At 38.4% G+C, this 19,452-nt stretch overlaps 1 protein-coding gene across 1 annotated transcript in view; it reads left to right on the forward strand.

The window, feature by feature from the left end:
* Positions 1–16,674, forward strand: part of LOC123648847 (zinc finger protein 737-like) — a 29,035-nt gene extending 12,361 nt beyond the window's left edge. Inside the window, exons 2-5 of the mRNA XM_045566736.1 lie at positions 4,155–4,281; positions 4,790–4,885; positions 14,507–14,784; positions 15,025–16,674. Of these exons, the coding sequence (XP_045422692.1) occupies positions 4,155–4,281; positions 4,790–4,885; positions 14,507–14,784; positions 15,025–16,299 (1,776 nt within the window). The 3' untranslated portion in view covers positions 16,300–16,674. The remainder of the gene's footprint in view (positions 1–4,154; positions 4,282–4,789; positions 4,886–14,506; positions 14,785–15,024) is intronic.
* Positions 16,675–19,452: the final 2,778 nt, after the last annotated feature.

The following is a 19,452-nucleotide window of genomic DNA, read 5'->3' on the forward strand; positions in this document are numbered from 1 at the left end:
ATTTTGTTTTTAATTGTATTTTCCAAACGCTTTTCAGAATTACCAGGCATGGTAAAAAAAAATATAAAGTGCTCATCTGGCTTCACTCTAAAGAGCTCTTTCCTTCTTGGCCTTCTAATAGTAACTCACAATTTTGTAACAAAGTGCATGGTGCCTCCAATATCTACATGTAGAGTGGTCTCTCTGCCTATTTTTAATCTGCTATCTAGAGCAGTTTGACCAGATTTCTACAAAAATAATGTTACAAGACAGCAATCATCCCTTGCAGCTGTTTGTCAGTGACCCTGGCATTTTCAGACCTGAAATTTATCCAGAGACTGTTGGGCTTGCAAACCCAGCCAGGTAGACACATGTGCATTGAGTAGGCCTGAGAATCTTAACTCCCTCTCCTCCTCTTTCCCAAATACTCATGAATATGTAGAGGGCACCAGCTGCTTCCCTTTTCCTCCAAGACCTAAATCTACAGCTGCAAATTCTGAATCCAGGTCCTCATGATCATAAGGATGTGACAGAGCAGCTTCCATGAGCAGCTTCTAGGTTCCCCCTCATTCTGTATCACCTGAGAATACAGAGCCAGGTTGAGTCCACCTGTAATCCACACGTAAGGCTGGCCTCTACCTGGGATTCACAAGTCAGGGCCAGTCTTGGGACAGAGGTTGTACAGAAAACCTGAGGGCAACATTTTCTTCATTGTGAAAAGTGAATATAGACTTTGTGAAGCCAGCCTTTACTAAATGAGGCATTTCAAGTTTTCCAAATATTGCCCAGTGAGCTCTTACAGTTGTAGGAAGGGTTCCTGTTGTAAATAGAATCTAGTGGCAAAGTCTGTAAGTGTGAACAAGCACCTCAGCTGTGGGAGGCCAGGGCCACAAAGTATTCACAGCCACGATCACAACTACAGCTTCCTGTGCAGTTACTGGAGTAGGGTGTTCTTCTCCTTCCTCATACCTAACAGTTAGCTGATAAAGGACAGGTTATGTCACACCTGGATCCAGGATCAGCTGCCCTACCAGGGCATTTCCATTTTCTCTGCTGACCTCACAGAGTCAGCCTGATTCTCTCCTGCCTGGATCAGCATGGGGACATCAGCCCAAATTCACTGGGGACCCTCCCACCAGCATGTGGGAGGCTTATGGACATTTGGGGATGTCCTTCCATGCTGGGGTCAGGATGACTGGATATAATTCCCCTCCATTTCAGAGGAAGAGGAATAAGTCATCCAGGGTTTGTTCCTCTACACATAGAAAGAATCTCCCTTGTTGGTGTCCAGATTGGAGTTGCCGCAGTTTCCTGGTACTTCAGTGATAAACAAGGAGGAGGTCTTGAGACACAAACTCGTAGATCAATCAATTCTTTCCATCTCATATGAGCATTAGAGGAACAAGTAAAGCAGGCAGGGTTCCTCCTGTCCAGTCTAGAGCAAATGGTTAAATGGTTGAATTCAGCAACATGTAGTCAAGACGAGGAAGTTGCTCAGACTTTTTCTTCATTTGGGCCATTTTCCTTATGTTGTGAGTTCTGATGTCAGCACACGAAGGCCATTTATGAACAGAAGAGTTTTTTTTATTTGTCTTTATTACGTTTACCTTGTTAAGGATAAATATTTAGCTAGTTCTAATTAATTATAGAAAAACTTAAGTGTTTTTGATTAAACTGCTTATTATTGTATGTTATAAAATGTACAAAGAAGCCTAGGGTGGTGACTCACACCTGCAATCCCAGATTCCCATGACGTAGTGTGGCCTGGAATAACAAATGGTTTATATGCACAGTAAAGCCTGAGAGGCAATGCTTAGCTAAGTGTTTCACCCCAGTTTCCAATTAGGATCACGTGTCCAGTTTAAAGAAACACCATCACCTGTGCCCTCCCTGCAGATTCTGTTTGTTGGGGTTGGAGCATCTGTGTGGTTTTAATTAAGTGCCCCACGTGATGCTAAAGTGAGTCCAGGGTCAAGCACAAGGGCTCCCAGATATATTTATGAAAATTGAGTCCAGCCTTTGTTCCACGGGGACCTCACAGAGTCTTCTCTGCATGGGTCTGTGGGGTGCAGGGCAGCACAGCCCAGCCCATGTGCCCACGGCTGTAGCAGATATTGCTGGTGTCTGTGGTAGAGGAGGGCACCTGTGGGCAGGAAGGGAGAGAAATCACTCATTGTTCTCCATGTAGAAGCTCCATGTTCATGACTCTGTGATGAAGGACAGGGAAGGGAGGATTTTTTTGCACTTCAAGGTCCCTCTGCCTGTGGGTGTAGTCGTAGCAGATAAAGGGGCTGTGATGATGCCTTTGATGGCACTTTATCAAAATGCGGATGTGATTTGTGGAAATACTCTCACCTGAGAAAAAGTTCCAGAGAAGGAAGAGGAAGAAATGGCTGGTTCTTATGTACAGGTCCCAGGTCCAGAACCATGTTCACTTGTCATCCTGAAATGTCATGTGTTTAGAATGAAAATATTTTTTTCTCTTGTGATGTTCTGGCCTAATGAGTTTGTTTCAATGATTCTTTTGTCCTTTTATCTTCTAATGGTCAAGGTGCTCTGAAAAATCTTCCCTGTATAGCAGAGCTTCCTATTCCTTCTCTCCATCCGGGCCTCTTCTGTGCCATGAACACTTCTCAAAAGTTTAAGAGCTGCCATATTGAAAATGTTCCCTTTGTGGCTTTCAAACATGGGATCATGTGGCTTCCTAAGATTCTTATTTCGAGTAGGGTCAGGTCCTTGGTATCAGTGAAGAAGGGGAACATGAAACTGTTCATGTGGATGCTCCATCAGCTCTGTGTATAACATTCTGAAGTAAATGCACTTTTAAAGTGCTGACATTAATTGCCTAGAATAACCCAGAGTTTTAAAAAAGAATTATTAGAGGAGACTTGCTTTCTAGGATGCTAAGAAAAGACGTTACATATATTATTAGAGATTATAAAACATGGGAGACACCTGTAGGTTGAGGTTTGCATAAAATTGATGTTTCCTCATGATTAGATTCAAATTATGATTTACTTTTTTTGGCCACTATCGTCACAGCAATGATGTTGTGTCCACCTATGTGAATCAGCACCTGATACCAATTTGCTCTATTATGGTTGTTAACTTTATACACTTAGTTAAGGTGCTCTTTAAGAGATTTTTCCACTATAAATTATTTTTCTTCATTAATACACACCTTGGGGAGATGTGTGTAAACCATCACATTGAATCTGGAAGTTCCTGTTTGTTCTTAGATTCTCTTTCATACAGCTTGCTTTGGAAAAGGAAGGCTCTCATCTTTATTTACTGGTCTGGCAAACTGGGATAAACCCAGGCTCTACCACTTGGTGGATGTTTGCCAAAACATCCTCCTGGGCCAGAAGCATTGGCATCACTCATGAGCTTGCTAAAGATTCAGGCTTCATCCCATATCTTCTGAATCAAAATCTGCATTTTAACCAGATCTTCAGTTCATTGTTGTACACATTAAAATTTGAGTGGTACCTTCTGACCCACCATGACATTTCCATCAGAGAAATATACACAACTTAATCATGTATGATGTAAATAAAGCACTCAAAAATGTCCATGTCTTGGCCGGGCGTGGTGGCTCATGCCTGTAATCCTAGCACTCTGGGAGGCTGAGATGGGCGGATTGTTTGAGCTCAGGAGTTCGAGACCAGCCTGAGCAAGAGCGAGACCCCGTCTCTACTAAAAATGGAAAGAAAGTGTATGGACAGCTAAAAATATATATAGAAAAATTAGCCGGGCATGGTGGCACATGCCTGTAGTCCCAGCTACTCGGGAGGCTGAGGCAGGAGGATTGCATGAGCCCAGGAGTTTGAGGTTGCTGTGAGCTAGGCTGACTCCATGGCACTCTAGTCCGGGCAACAGAGCGAGACTCTGTGTGAAAAAAAAAAGGAGTGTCCATGGCTGTTTGGGTGGCCTTACTTTTATTCTGCATTATCTAAAATATATAGTAGCTGCACTATTTTTGTGCATGTTATACTGTCCTCTTTCCACAGAGTTAGAGAATACATTAGGAAATATGTTTTTTTGTTAAAATTATCTTATGGGATAATTCCAGTCACTCGTATAAGTCAGAACCAGTTCTCTTTACTCTCTCATTTCACCAGGATTAAAATTATCTCTGCCCATGGCTCCCTGGTATGTTTTTTTTTTTTTTCCAGGTACTGTTGACATTCATGGATGTGGCCATAGAATTCTCTCTGGAGGAGTGGGAATGCCTGGACCCTGCTCAGCAGAATTTGTATAGGGATGTGATGTTAGAGAACTACACAAACCTGGTCTCTGTAGGTGAGGATAACTTCAATACACCATTCCCATTCCACACTAATAATTTCATATTTTTTGTAAATTATTTTCTGGAAGTTTCTGCTTTGCATGAATGAATTTCTCTGATCCTTGTTTCTAAGAAAAGCTTGGGGATTTTTGATATAGAAAAGAAAATATTCAAAGTGTTTTATCTTGACGTTAATCTTACCTCTTTTTGAGCTGCAAATCTGTATCTTTCACTCTACATTAGAAGTAATTGCAGAAATGTAGTGGCATAAAATATTGTTGCCCATACCTTGAAATGCAATTTCTACCACCAATTTTTGATTCCGTAGTACTGGTAGTGGAGCTAAGAACCCACAAATGTTAAATTCTTTCTAAGTATTCTAAAGTTTCTGTTAGGAAAGAGTATTTGGGGATTATTTTTCTAGAATTTTCTATATGTTCTCTTTTCTCTACTGAGCACAGTACTAGATTGGTAATTGGAGAATCCCAGTAAGAGTCATGTGAATTTTTTCTAATAAAATAGGTCTTGCTGTCTCTAAACCAAACCTGATCACCTGTCTGGAGCAAAGAAGTGAACCTTCGAAGGTGAGGAAATACATTGCAGTAGCCAAATACCCAGGTATGTGGGAGTGAATGAGGCAGATGACACAGGGGAGAGAGGTCCAGAATTTAAGGAGGAAGCCAGACCTTAAAATGGGGTTTGGGAAGCTGTGCTTCAATGAAAAGGATTTCTATGAAGCCTGGGCTTCTTTCCCTTGGTCTCACATAAGGGCATGTCTTGTCTTTGTTTTTTAATTCCCTAAGCACTGATTCCCCATCAGTGACCTTCCTTGAAGGTTACAGTGAGAACCAAAGTTCTGTTTGTGGCTTACAAGGGACATCAGGATCTGAGTCCTGTTCTATTGCCTTTCAGGACATCTGTGTAATATCTGTATTTTTGAGGAAGTCTCTGTGAAACAATTTTTCATTTTCCTTTCTCATCATATCTGAAATGTGTGAGTAAAGTTGTGATATTAGAACTTGGTTCAGGTAACCCAGGGACACCACAAACAGATGTGGATGTTTTCTGCTTTATGGTTTCTTACACTATGGAGGTTTTAAATGTAATTGTACAAGAAATTTATACTCAGTAATTTATCAGAACTCTCTAAATACAGTACATCGAATGTTATTTTACTTCAAAATTCTGTTTTTCTATCAACTATGATAAATAATTTAAACTCTATATGCCCAAATTCCTCAACTTTAATTTAGCTTAAGGTAACTTTTTTCTACATTTCTTAAATCTAGTATGTCTTTGGGAAGCTTAGAACATTGCTGAGCATGTATTAAGCTCCAACTTGCTACTTTATTTTTTAATAACTGTCATTTTGTAGTTTTCTCTTAGTTTGAAGTTTACTGGAACTGTCTCATTCATACACACACACACACACAGACACACACATGTGTGTGGATATATAACATTTTCTTACAAATAAAATTTATATATAATGTATACAATATAATTATTTGACATTTGTATACATTGTGAAATGATTGATAAAATCAAGTTAATGAATATACTTATCACCTCAGAATCACCTTTTGTTTTTCTATTGAGAACACTTAAGGTCTACTAGTCTCTTGGAAAAAAAGTAGGATACACGTTATTATTAACTATAGCCATGGTGCTATACACTAAGTCTCCAAAATGTATTCATCAGATAACTAAAAGTTTGCACCCTTTGAACATCTATTTTCCCCACCACATGCCATGGAAACCACATTTGTATTCTCTACTTGAAACTTTTTAGCTTCCCTATATAAGTGAGATCATGCAGTATTTGCCTTTCTGTGCCTGGCTTATTTCAGTTAGCATTATATCCTTCGGGACCATCTGTGTTGATGAAATGGCTGAATATTTTTTGTGGCTAAATAATATTCAGTAAGCTATATATATACTGTGTGTATATGCGTTATTTTCTTTATCCATTCAGAATTTTACAAGCAGCTTGTATTCATATCTTGTCAATTGTGAATAATATTGCACAGAACATAGGCGTACAGATATTTCTTAAAGATACTGGTTTTTTTTTTTTTTTTAGAGTCTCACTCTGTTGCCCAGGCTAGAGTGCTGTGGCATCAGCCTAGCTCACAGCAACCTCAAACTTCTGGCTCAAGTGATCCTCCTGCCTCAGCCTCCCAAGTAGCTGGGACTACAGGCACATACCACCACATCTGGCTAATTTTTTCTATTTGTAGTAAAGATGGGGTCTTACTCTTGCTCAGGCTGGTCTTGAACTCCCTGAGCTCAAGCGATCCTCCCACTTTCGCCTCCCAGAGTGCTAGGATTACAGACATGAGCAACCACACCCAGTCAAAGATACTGATTTTATTTCCTTTGGTTATGTACACTGAAGTGGGATTGCTGGATGGTATGGCAATTCTGATTTTTCATTTTTTAATAGAACCTCCATACAGGTTTTCATAAGGACTTCATCAATTTCCAACTTACCAACAGTTTAAAGGATTTCTTTTTCTTCACATGCTTGTCAAAACTTGTTATCTGCTCTTTTTGATATTAGCCATGCTAACATGTATGAAGTGGTATTTTAACATGATTTTGATTTTTAAATGCTTAATGATTAGTGATGTTGAGCATCTTTTCATATAAATATGGCCATTTATATGTCTTTGTTGGGAAAAGATCTTTTCAGTCTTTCTCTGATTTTTCAGTTGGGTTATTATCATCATTACTGTTTTTGTCTCTTATCAAACATATGGTTTGCAACCGTTTTCTCCCATCCTTTATGTTTTCTTGTTTCATTGTCTTTGCTGTACAACAGCTCTTTTTGTTTAGTGCAGTTCAACTTATTTATATTTACTTTTGTTGTCACATGTTTGATGTTGTATCCAAAAAATTCATTGCTAAGGTCATTATCAAAGAGGGTTTTCATATGTTTCTTTTATGATTTTTAAGGATTTGTGCTTTATATAAGTCTATATTTTGAATTAATTTTAGGGTATGGTATACAAGAAATGGTGTAACTGTATTTTTTTCTTGTGAGTATCCAGGTTTTCTAGCACCAAGTATTGAAGTATTGGTGAGACTATAGTTTCTGCACTGTGTGCTCTGAGTGCCCCTGTCAAAGATGAGTTGACTTTGCATGCATGGATTTTTTTCTGGGCTCTCTGTTTTGTTCTGTTGTTTTTTTTTGTCTTTTTTTAATGCATGTTCTAGTCTGTTTTTATTAGTATAGTATTCAAATTAGTTTGAAATCAGAAAGTGTGAGGCCTCCAGCTTTGTTCTGCTTCCTCAGTATTATGTTGGCTACTGAAAATATATTGTAGTTCCATAAATATTTTAAGATTGTGTTTTTTATTACTGTGAAAAAATGCCATTGAAGTTTTGATAGGAAGTCCGTTCAATCTTTAGATGACATTGCATAATATGGTACTTTAACATTATCCTGCTACTATGTAAACCTGTGAAATCTTTACATTTATTTGAGTCTTCAATTTCTTTCATCACTAGCTTATATTTTTCAGTGTAAATCGCTTTCACCTTTTTAGTTAAGTTTATTGTTAAAATGTTTATTATTTTGAAGCTATTATAAATGAGATTATTTTATTTTCTATTGGATAGTTTGTTGTTACTGTATGAAAACACAAATGACATTTGCATGTTAATTTAATATTCTGCTCATTTACTCAGTGTATTTTTTATTTTAAACAGGTTTTTTTTTTGTACTCTTTAGGGTGGTCTATATATAAAATCATGTCATCTATGACTTTTTTTCTTTTTTATTTGATGGCTTTAAAAAATTTTTTCCCAATATTTTTGCCTAAGACTTCCAATGTTATGATAAAATAGAAGGATTAAAAGTGTGTACAATACAGCCTTGCATTTGTGCCTGTGCATTTGAAGGAGCAAATGTGTCATCCAGTTTTCATAAACCAATTTCAGCAGGTAAAGGTCTTTCCTTTTTGGGTCCACAGCTTGATGGATTATCCTCTGGACTTGCAAAGAATAGGGGTTCTAGCTGGCTTACAAGGCTGCTTCTAGGTCAGCTTTGATGCTTCCCTTCAGTGGGTCTGTTACTAGGGGCTTGGACAGTTGTCAATTCTGTCTAGTTCCTGGGCAGTTTGGATTGCCCTCAAGACTTTGATCTGTAGGGCAGGAAGTTGCAGTTGGATCTGCATATGGTGGGGAGGGTGTCAGGTATATGTATAAGTGTGGCTCCCACTGAATATGTGAGAGGTTTTCCCCGGGGCACGGTGTTGGTCCCTAGGTGTGCAGCACTGGCCATGCACTGTGGCTGAGAGAACTGGAACTGAGTTACAGCTGCTTCAGAGACCACAGTGAGTGCCAAGGTCTGTAGGCCTGCCTCCATGGACACAAATGGACATTCCCTGCAGGCTTCTGGAGAGGGAGGATCATCCCTAGACCATGGCTGGGAGGAGCTGAAGTTGCTTATAGAGTCACTTCAGAATTCTCAGGGGTACCAAGTGGAGTGAGCCATTTTTTGGTCTATAGCCAAGACCTGGGGTTCTCAAGTTTACCACCTGAATGAGGACCTGCCTTCTCAAAATGACCCTCTTTGGTCTTGGGCTTTTAGTATTATTTTACAACTTCCTTCCTGGATCTCAAAGCTTTTATCAGAGCACTTAGATTTTGAGATGGGGGTCTCATAATATCACCCAGGCTGGTCTCAAACTGCTGGACTAAAGTGATCCCATTTCCTCAGCCTCTGAGTAGCTGGAATTACATGTTTGAGCTACTGTGCCTGGCTTTCATAAAGTCACTTTTGTCCATGGATGGCTGCCAAATTTTAGTTGCTGTGGGGAGATAGAAAAGTAGGAGACTTCCTATTCCACCATGTTGTGAATGTCACTCTCCTTGTACAGTCTCACTTTCTATTTTGTTCTATATCAAATTTTACATCTAAACATTTCTTTTTTTGCAATGACATATTACTGCATTATTTTTTTAAGTTATGTCCTTTGATATAAGTTTATTGTATGTTTTGTTTTGCCTACACATTATAATTTTGGTTGAAATTGCAGCTTCCTGTATACACTTTATCAATGTCTGATTTAATTAAAATACAAATCAGCCATATGTCTATAAAAATTATATACATTTTTTACCTATACATTTGTATATTTGGGAACACTTGATTATATAATGTGTGTATAATAGTTTTATATATAAAATAAATCTCAAAATCTAAGTGCCTTTTTAAGAGTTTTGGGATTTAGGATCCCAAATATAAAAATATTTTTTATATATATAAATCTTAGGTTTCCAGTGAATGAACCCTTGTATTACTATTTAGTGTCCTTCTTTCTCTTGTGACAGTTTTGGCTTAAAGTAGTGTGTTTTATGAAATAGGACAGCTTTTGACTCAAAATGTATTTTGCCTAATGTGATTGTGACTCTCCTGCTCTCATTTGCTTAACCATTGCATGGAGTGTGTTTTTCCATCCTGCCACTTTCAGTCCATTTTTTGCCATTAGATCTAAAGTGAGTCTGTTGTAAAGAGAATATAGTTGGATATTGCTTTTTGAGTTCCCTTAAACCCCTTTACTCAATTTTTTCCTTTTGAATGACAATTTTAATCTATAAATATTTAAATAATTGTTTGAGTGGAAAAGGCTTACTATTGCCATTTTATTAATTGTTTTCTTTGATTCTTGCAGGTATTTTGCCCTTCTTTTCCTTGTTTTCTGTCCTTTGTGTCTCACTGATTTTTGTAGTGACTTGCTTTGATCCTTTCTTTTTTAAAAATGTATCTCTGTAGGTATTTTATTGTGGTTACCATGTGGATTACATAAGAGCTCTAATAGTTACAACAATATACTTTAAACTTGTAAGTAACAACTCTACTTGTATACAAAATTTCTTCTTCATTACATCTGCCTTAAAACTTATGTTATTGATGTCTCTAATTGTATCTTCTTATACTGTGTATCCATTAACAGCTATTTCTTTTATTGTTTTTTTTTGTTGTTGTTGTTGTTGTTGTTTTTTTTTTTTTTTTTTTTTTTTGAGGCAGAGTCTCGCTCTGTTGCCTGGGCTAGAATGCCATGGCAGCAGCCTAACTCACAGCAACCTCAAACTCCTGGGATCAAGCAATCCTCCTGCCACAGCCCCCCGAGTATCTGGGACTTCAGGCATGTGCCACCATGCCAGGCTAATTTTTTATATATATATATTTTTAGTTGTCTTCATAATTTCTTTCTCTTTTTTAGTAGAGACGGGGTCTCACTCTTGCTCAGGGTGCTCTTGAACTCCTGACCTTGCACTATCCTCCCGCCTCAGCCTCCCAGAGTGCTAAGATCATAGGTGTGAGCCACTGCACCCAGCCTAACAGATGTTTTTGATCATTTTTGTCCTTTTATCTTATAAACTTTAAGACATGATTAAAACCATTTTCTGCACCATTATTCTAATACCGCAGAACTTTATTTAGATGTACTTGCATTTCTTTCCCAGACAAGATTTCTTTTACTTCAGAATATTAAGGGGATACAAATATTTTTTGTTACATGAATCACCTTTATAATGCTTCAGTCATGACTACAGGTGTGCCCATCACCCAAATATTGTTCATTGTACACATCAGGCAAGTTTTTGTTTCTCTCCTTCTTCCCCCTGCCACCTGCTTGATTTCCACCAAGTTTTAATTTCCTCTATGCACGTGTGTGCTCATCAGTTAGTTCCAATTTTATAATGAGTACATGTTGTGGTTTTCCAATCTTGAGATACTTCACTTAGGATAATTGTCCCAAGTTACATGTAAATTCTTGAAAAAGGCATTAATTGATCTTTTTTATGGCTGAGTAGTACTCCATGGTATGAATATGCCACATTTTATTAATCCAATCATAAATTGATGGGCACTTGGGTTGATTCCACATCTTTGCTATTGTGAATTGTGCTGAAGGAAGTATTTGAGAGCAGGTGTCTTTTTGATAGAAAGACTTCTTTTCCTTTGGGTTGATACCTAGTGGTGGGAATTCTGGATCAAATGCTAGGTCTGCTTTTAGTTCTTGGAGAAATCTCCATACTGTTTTCCATAGAGGTTTCACTAATTTGTAGTCCCATCAACAGTGTGTAAGGATTTCTTTATCTCTGCCTTCATGCCATCATCCCCTGCTCTCGTGTGCAATGTGTCTACATGGATTCTGAGCAGCTCCCCAATGAGCCCAGAGGTCTGCAGTGGATAGGGGAGACTCCTCACAGTTCAATCTGCCTACAACTTCGATTCCTCTCTTAAAAAGCAGTGCTACTTCAATTCTGCTGTCTTCTCCTCTTCCCTATAGTGTGAATTGTATTGGGACCCCTGGTTTAAGCTCTGAGTTGGGTGGTGCTTCTAAGAGTTGGCTACACCTTGTTGGATTGAGTCAGTAGGTGATGTAATGGGCTATATGGTCATTCTCCCTGTCAGTGGTTGAGGCTTGCAGGAAACAGCCAAGTGCAGAGGGGTTTTTTTGTGCCTGGAATAAGCTTTAGCCCCTTAGGAGGAGCTTTTGACTATCCCAGAGAGTGGGAGGGGCCTGCAGTCCCCAGGGGATTGCTTCCTCTCCAGCACAACAGAGGAGAGTGGGAGAGTGAGGCTGGGTGGGGTTAGGTTGAGCAAGCCTGGAAGGCTCTGCAAAGTCTTGGCAGGGCTCAAAGTCCTATCCCAGGGCCCTAGGAAAAGCCACTGGGACAGGGGCCAAAGAGATCTATCAAAACTAAAAAGACTGCTTATGGGGGAGGGGCTGTCTGTAGTTCACCAACTGGCTCTTGGAGTGAGCCCCGCCGCTCTCTCATTACCCCTGCCCTGAGGGGCTCCCTCCAGTGTCTGTTTGCAAATGGGCACAGAAACATGCTGCCCTCAGCCACAGTGGGACCACAGGCTGGGAACTTTATGCGGGGGGATCCATTCAAGTCTGAAAGCGTGACTTTCTTGTGGGGGTATGGGCATTTCACCAGATTTCTGTGGCTCAAACCCCGACTGTACTCTCGCATCATTTCTTCCCATGTGGCCTCCCTTCCCTACCATGTGAATCTCTCAAATCTCTCCATTGTGCCCCCTAGGAATTCACTCACGTCGTGGGGGCACAGGATCCAGCCTGTGTGTCTTGTTCACTGGCATGTGTCTGCACAGAGTAGCACAGGCAGGGAACTCCCAGACTGGGCACGCCTGGGTCCACCACAGGTCCCCAAAGGTAAAGGTGTGGAGAACACTGTAGGTGATGAGAGGTGGCTGCCCTCCCAGCTGCCGTGGGTGGGGGAGGCAGGAAGAGAGCCAGGAATAGAGCCAGGACCCTGGCTCCTCCAGTCAGGAAGGAAGGAAGCCTTGGAAGGAAGCCTACATGAGATGTCCAAGCTCCAGAGCCACTCCTGTTCTCCACACGATTCAGTGGGTGCAGCAGTGCCCGTGCTCATATATGTGGAAAAGCTCACATACAACTCAGTAACCCACTGATTACCAAAGGTGTGTAGGAAGGAGACACACAATACTCCCTTATTCCTTCACTGGGCTCTGAGCCTCTTTGGGTTTGATTCTCACCAGTTTCTTCTCGTCTTTTTCTTTTTCCTTTTTCATGTTCTGCTTCACAATTTCCCCCTGTGAAGTAGCCAGCAGCTTCCGGCACCTCCTCCAAACTACACATGAGCTGTGCCCATTCCGCTCTTTACTTTATCTAAAACACTTTCTTCCCTCTGGGGTGCTCCAGCAAGTGATGCCTCTAGTAGGCCCTCTTGCCCTCTCCCCTCTTCAGTTAATTATTTTTACATAATTTTGTGTTGTTTTCTAGCATCATTTTAGTTTCAATGAAAGGGGCTGCCTTTGGCACGTCTTGTAGGGCAGATCTAGTGCTGACAGACTCTTTCAGCATCTGGTTATGTTGATAAATCTTTATTTTTTCTTGTTTTAGGGGTATAGTTTTGCTAGAAATAGTATTTCTGCTGTGCAGTTTTTGTTTTTTAGTCACTCTGACAATATAACCCGATTTTCTTCTGCTGAGCAAAGTTCCTGATGATAAATCCCCTGTTTCTCTTATATAAGGAAGCTTATAGAAGACACATCACTCTTCTCTTGCAGCTTTTCAGGTTCTCTTTTCTGTGACTTTCAAAGCTTTGCTTATAATGTGTTGTTATGCGTCTTTTTGTTCATCCTAGTTAAAGTGTGTTGAGCTTCTTGATTTCTTAGTTCTTTTTCTTACATTTTAGAATTGTTCAGTCATTTCTATTTGTGTTCTTGAGCTCCAGAGTTTGTTTTCTTTTATACTTTTTGTTGCTGTTCTAATTTTCCTCTATTCCTTTAGTTGTCTGTGTTTCCATTTCACTCATTGTGCACAATTCAGATGGGGCTTTTTAATTTTCTCAGGTAAATTTGTATATCATTATTTCTTTATAGTTAATTTCTGATTATTTATTTTGTTCCTTTTATTGGGCTAGGATATCCTGATACTTTGTGTATGTTATAATATTTGGTTGCTATTTGGGGATTGAATAGAAATTCATCTGTCACAATCTTTAAAAAATGGCTTTGTCCTGGGAGATTCTGATATGAATTGCTTGGGCAACAGATTCTTGGAGCCTCCAAAATCTATTCTCAGGATGTTTATTCTGTGGAATTGTATGTTTATTTTCCAGGTGAAGTGATTTTTCCATGTTTTTTCTGAAGGCCCTGTAATCATTTGCTACACCTATTGTCTGCCACTTGTACTGAAGTCTCTCTGCTGCTGTAACAGTCATTTACCTTTGTTTTCAGCAAACCCAGTCCACCTTCCAAAGCACAACACAATTACATTCAGCATTCTGTGTTATGGGAGACACTAACCAGACTCTGGAAAGGCCTCTAAAAGTCCAAATATATATGTGCCACAATTCTGTTTATTCTTTTGGGGAGAATCTAGGAGTTGATTTTTTAAGCCCATATGAACCATGCTATATTAATATTAGGAAGGGCAATCGTAGGTAAATGTAACAAAGTTTTCTTCCTCTTCTATGTGGCTTTTGGAAGTGTGCTATCCCAGGATGCTGCAAATATTTAATTAGTTTTAAAATTCACACAGAAGCAATTTGGACAGTATATTTTTTTATCAAAGTTGTGCACCTGTAACTGAATTAGGGCCTGTGGTACTTTACTATGCTATCTTGATAATGTGCTTGTTAGAATTTCATATGTTAGATTTGTAATAGATGTTCATCTAAGGCTGAAAAAAAACAAGTGGGATAATTTGTTATTTTTATTTCTTTCAGCTGTGTCTTCTCATTACACCCAAGACCATTTGCGATGGAAAAGCCTGAAAGATTCATTCCAAAAAGTGCTACTGAGAAATTATGAAGGCTCTGGACTTCATAATTTAAGCTTAAGGAAAGACTGGGAAAGTGTGGGTGAGTGTAAGGAGCAGAAAGAATGTCATAATGGATTTAACCAATTTTCAACAGCTAGCCATTGCAAAGTCATCAAATGTAATAAGTGTTTGAAAGTCTTCATTAAATTATCAAAACAAAATAGACATAAGATAAGACATACTGTACACAAAACTTTCAAATGTAAAGAATGTGGAAAAGCCATTAACAAATGTTCACACTTTACTGAATATAAAAGAATTCATACTACAGAGAAACATTACAAATATTTAGAATGTGGCAAAGTCTTGAAATCTTGCTCAAGCCGTTCTAGTCATAAGTCAAGTCATACTGGAGAGAAACCCTACAAATGTGAAGAATGTGGCAAAGCTTATATCCACCGTTCACACCTGACCACACATAAGAGAATTCATACTGGAGAGAAACCCTACAAATGTGAAGAATGTGGCAAAGCTTTTATGCAGCATTCAACCCTGACCACACATAAGAAAATTCATACTGGAGAGAAACCCTACAAATGTGAAGAATGTGGCAAAGCTTTTATCGGCCGTTCAAACCTGACCAAACATAAGAGAATTCATACTGAAGAGAAACCCTACAAATGTGAAGAATGCGGCAAAGCTTTTAAGTGCTCTTCATACCTTAACATACATAAGACAATTCATACTGAAAGGAAACCCTACAAATGTCAGGAATGTGGCAAAGCTTTTATCCAGCATTCAAACCTGGTCAGACATAAGACAATTCATACTGGAGAGAAACCCTACAAATGTGAACAATGTGGCAAAGCTTTTATCCAGCGTTCACACCTGACCACACATAAGACAATTCATACTGGAGAGAAACCCTACAAATGTGAGGAATGTGGCAAAGGTTTTATCCAGCGTTCAAAACTTACCAAACATAAGACAATTCATACTGCAGAGAAACCCTACAAATGTGAACAATGTGGCAAAGCTTTTAAGTGGTCTTCATACCTTAACATACATAAGACAATTCATACTGGAGAGAAACCCTACAAATGTGATGAATGTGGCAAAGCTTTTGTCGGCCATTCAAACCTGAGCACACATAAGAAAATTCATTCTGGAGAGAAACCCTACAAATGTGAGGAATGTGGCAAAGGTTTTATCCAGCGTTCAATCCTGACCACACATAAGAGAATTCATACTGGAGAGAAACCCTACAAATGTGAAGAATGTGGCAAAGCTTTTATCCATCGTTCAAACCTGACCACACATAAGAGAATTCATACGGGAGAGAAACCCTCCAAATGTGAAGAATGTGGCAAAGCTTTTATGCAGCATTCAACCCTGACCACACATAAGAGAATTCATACGGGAGAGAAACCCTACAAATGTGAAGAATGTGGCAAAGCTTTTATCCACCGTTCACACCTGACCAGACATAAGAAAATTCATACTGAAGAGAAACCCTACAAATGTGAAGAATGTGGCAAAGCTTTTATCCGCCGTTCACACCTGACCACACATAAGAGAATTCATACTGGAGAGAAACCCTACAAATGTGAAGAATGTGGCAAAGCTTTTATCCAGCGTTCACACCTGACCACACATAAGACAATTCATACTGGAAAGAAACCCCAGAAATGTGAATGTTGTGGCAAAGCCTTTACCCAGTGCTCTTACCTTACTATACATGACAGAATTCATACCTGAGAAAAATCCTACCAATGTAAACAATGTGGCACATCCTTTAATAACTGTTCACATATTACTTGACAGGAGTCATACTGGATAAAAGCAGTATAAATGGAAAGGCTGTTGAAACACCTTACACAAAATAAAAGTCTTAGAGTGCACCATGTTTATTGATACAGGGAAAAAATTAGAAGTATAAAGACTGGTGCAATACATTTACTTATATCGCAGATCTTATTTATCGTACACAGAATTCATACTGGAGGGTAAAACCCTAACAGTTGCTTAAAGTATATTGAACTTAACAGAGTTTGTACTGGAAAGAAGCCCTACAAATAAAATAAATATGGAAAAATATTTGTTGCAAAAATATGGACATGCTTGAGGCTCTGACTCTGGGGGATGGGCAGGACATGGACATTGTATATAACCTGAATTTATGTACCCACATGATGCACTGAAGGAAATAAAATAAGAAATAAAAAGAAATAATGAACATATAAAATAAAAAGCCTTAGGAAACATCAGCATTAATATGAAAAGATATTTTAGAGATACAAGAAATATTTAAAAATTTAATCATAACTGAAGTCTAAAGAAGCATCAGAGGATTTACAGTAGGAAGAACCAAGGCACTAACACTTTCAGACATTAAAGCAGAGGGTTGATTATGAAGAATAATCCAAAGCCAAAATAGATAATTTATTTGTATGTAGGCGTAAAAGAGCAGAATATTTGATTTTTGGAGGGTTAAAGTTACACTCAAATTATGCTATTTTGCATTGAAATGATTTTAGATGTTTGAAAAATTAAATATTGATGTAGTTCTACACTCAAATCACTTGCTGCTCCGCTTTCATTCCTATTCTTTCTGTGAAAGGATGTGGCCAACTTTTACTGCATCGGAGCTATGAACGAACTTTCTAAATTATGTAGGCATCATTTTTGTACGCTTGCAAAAAATATAACGGACACCAAGATGTAATATTCAGTAAGCAAATCTAGGTGGAGAGGCTCTTTGTGATCAAGCCATAACACTGTTTTAAGTAATCTGTGTGGTAGGTTTTCAATGTAATATTCTTCTGAGGACATTTTCAACTTTAGAAGTAAATTGTTTTCACGACCTATGCCACAGAGATACATGACATCATCTATGAATTTTACAAAAATCTTTATGCATACAAATTGGAAAATAAGGAGGAAATGGACAAATTTTTAGAAACACACAGCCTTCCCAAGCTCAATCAGGAAGAAGTAGAATTCTTGAAAAGACCAATATCAAGAACTGAAATTGAACCAATAAAAAACCTTCCCAAAAAGAAAAGCCCTGCTCCAGATGGGTTCACACCTGAATTTTACCACACATACAAAGATGAACTGGTACCCATCCTACATAAACTATCCTTCAATATCGAGAAGGATGGAATTCTCCCCAACACATTTTACCAAGCCAATATAACATTGATACCAAAACCAGTAAAGAATGCAACAAAAAAAGAAAACTACGGACCAATTTCTCTCATGAACGTAGATGCAAAGATTCTCAATAAAATCCTAGCAAATCGTATCCAAGTGCTTATTAAAAAAATAATTCATCATGACCAAGTAGGCTTCATCCCAGAGATGCAGGGGTGGTTCAACATATGAAAATCTATAAATGTAATTAACCACATAAATAGAAGCAAAAATAAAGACCATATGATCCTCTCAATAGATGCAGAAAAAGCATTTGACAAAATTCAACATCCTTTCATGATAAGAACACTTAACAAGATAGGCATAAATGGGACCTACCTAAAAATGATACAAGCCATATATGACAAACCCACAGCCAACATAATACTGAATGGGGAAAAATTGAAAGGATTCCCACTCAGAACTGGAACCAGACAAGGCTGCCCACTGTCCCCATTACTTTTCAACATAGTATTGGAAGTCCTTGCGAGAGCTATCAGGCAAGAGAGCAGAATCAAGGGTGTCCAAATAGGGACAGGAGAGATCAAACTCTCACTCTTCGCTGATGATATGATGTTGTATCTGGAAAACCCCAAGGACTCAACCAAGAGACTCCTGGAATTAGTTAATGAATTCAGTAATGTCTCAGGTTACAAAATCAATACACACAAATCAGAGGCATTCATATATGCCAATACCATTCAATCGGAGAACCAAATTAAGGACTCAATACCTTTCAAAATATCAACAAAGAAAATAAAATATCTAGGAATATATTTAACTCAAGAGGTAAAGGACCTCTATAAACAGAACTATGAAACACTGAGGAAGGAAATTGCAGAACACGTAAATAGGTGGAAATCCATACCATGCTCGTGGCTTGCAAGAATCAAGATTGTTAAAATGTGTATACTACCCAAAGTAATCTATAGATTCAATGCAATTCCTATGAAATTACCAACATCATTTTTCACAGATTTAGAAAAAATAATTATACACTATGTATGGAATCAGAGAAGACCCATATAGCAAAAGCAATTTTAAGCAATATAAACAAAATGGGAGGTATTGATTTGCCAGACTTCAAACTATACTACAAGGCTGTGGTTCTTAAAACTGCTTGGTATTGGCACAAGGGCAGGGACACAGACCAGTGGAACAGAACAGAAAATCCAAATATAAAACCATCCTCATATAGCCATCTAATCTTTGACAAAATAGACAAAAACATCCTCTAAGGACAAGAGTCCCTATTCAATAAATTGTGCTGGGAAAACTGGATAGCCACATGTAGAAGACTGAAACAGGACCCACAGATTTCACCTCTCACAAAAATTAAATCACTTTGGATAACAGATTTAAACCTTAAATGGGAAACGATTAGAATTCTAGAAGAAAATGTAGGAAAGACTCTTACAGACATTGGTCTAGGCAAAGAATTTATGAAGAAGACCCCTAAGGCAATCGCAGCAACAACAAAAATAAATGAATGGAACCTGATAAAATTAAAAAGCTTCTGCACAGCCAAAGAAACAGTCACAAAAAGAAACAGACAGCCTACATAATGGGAAAAAATTTTCGCATACTGCACATCAGATAAAAGACTGATAATAAGAATCTATTTAGAACTCAGGAAAATCAGCACGAAAAAAATCAAACAATCCTATCAAAAAATGGGCAAATGACATGAATAGAAATTTTTCAAAGGAAGATATA

This window comes from Lemur catta, chromosome 13 (genome assembly GCF_020740605.2).
Source record: "Lemur catta isolate mLemCat1 chromosome 13, mLemCat1.pri, whole genome shotgun sequence".
NCBI lineage: Eukaryota > Metazoa > Chordata > Mammalia > Primates > Lemuridae > Lemur > Lemur catta.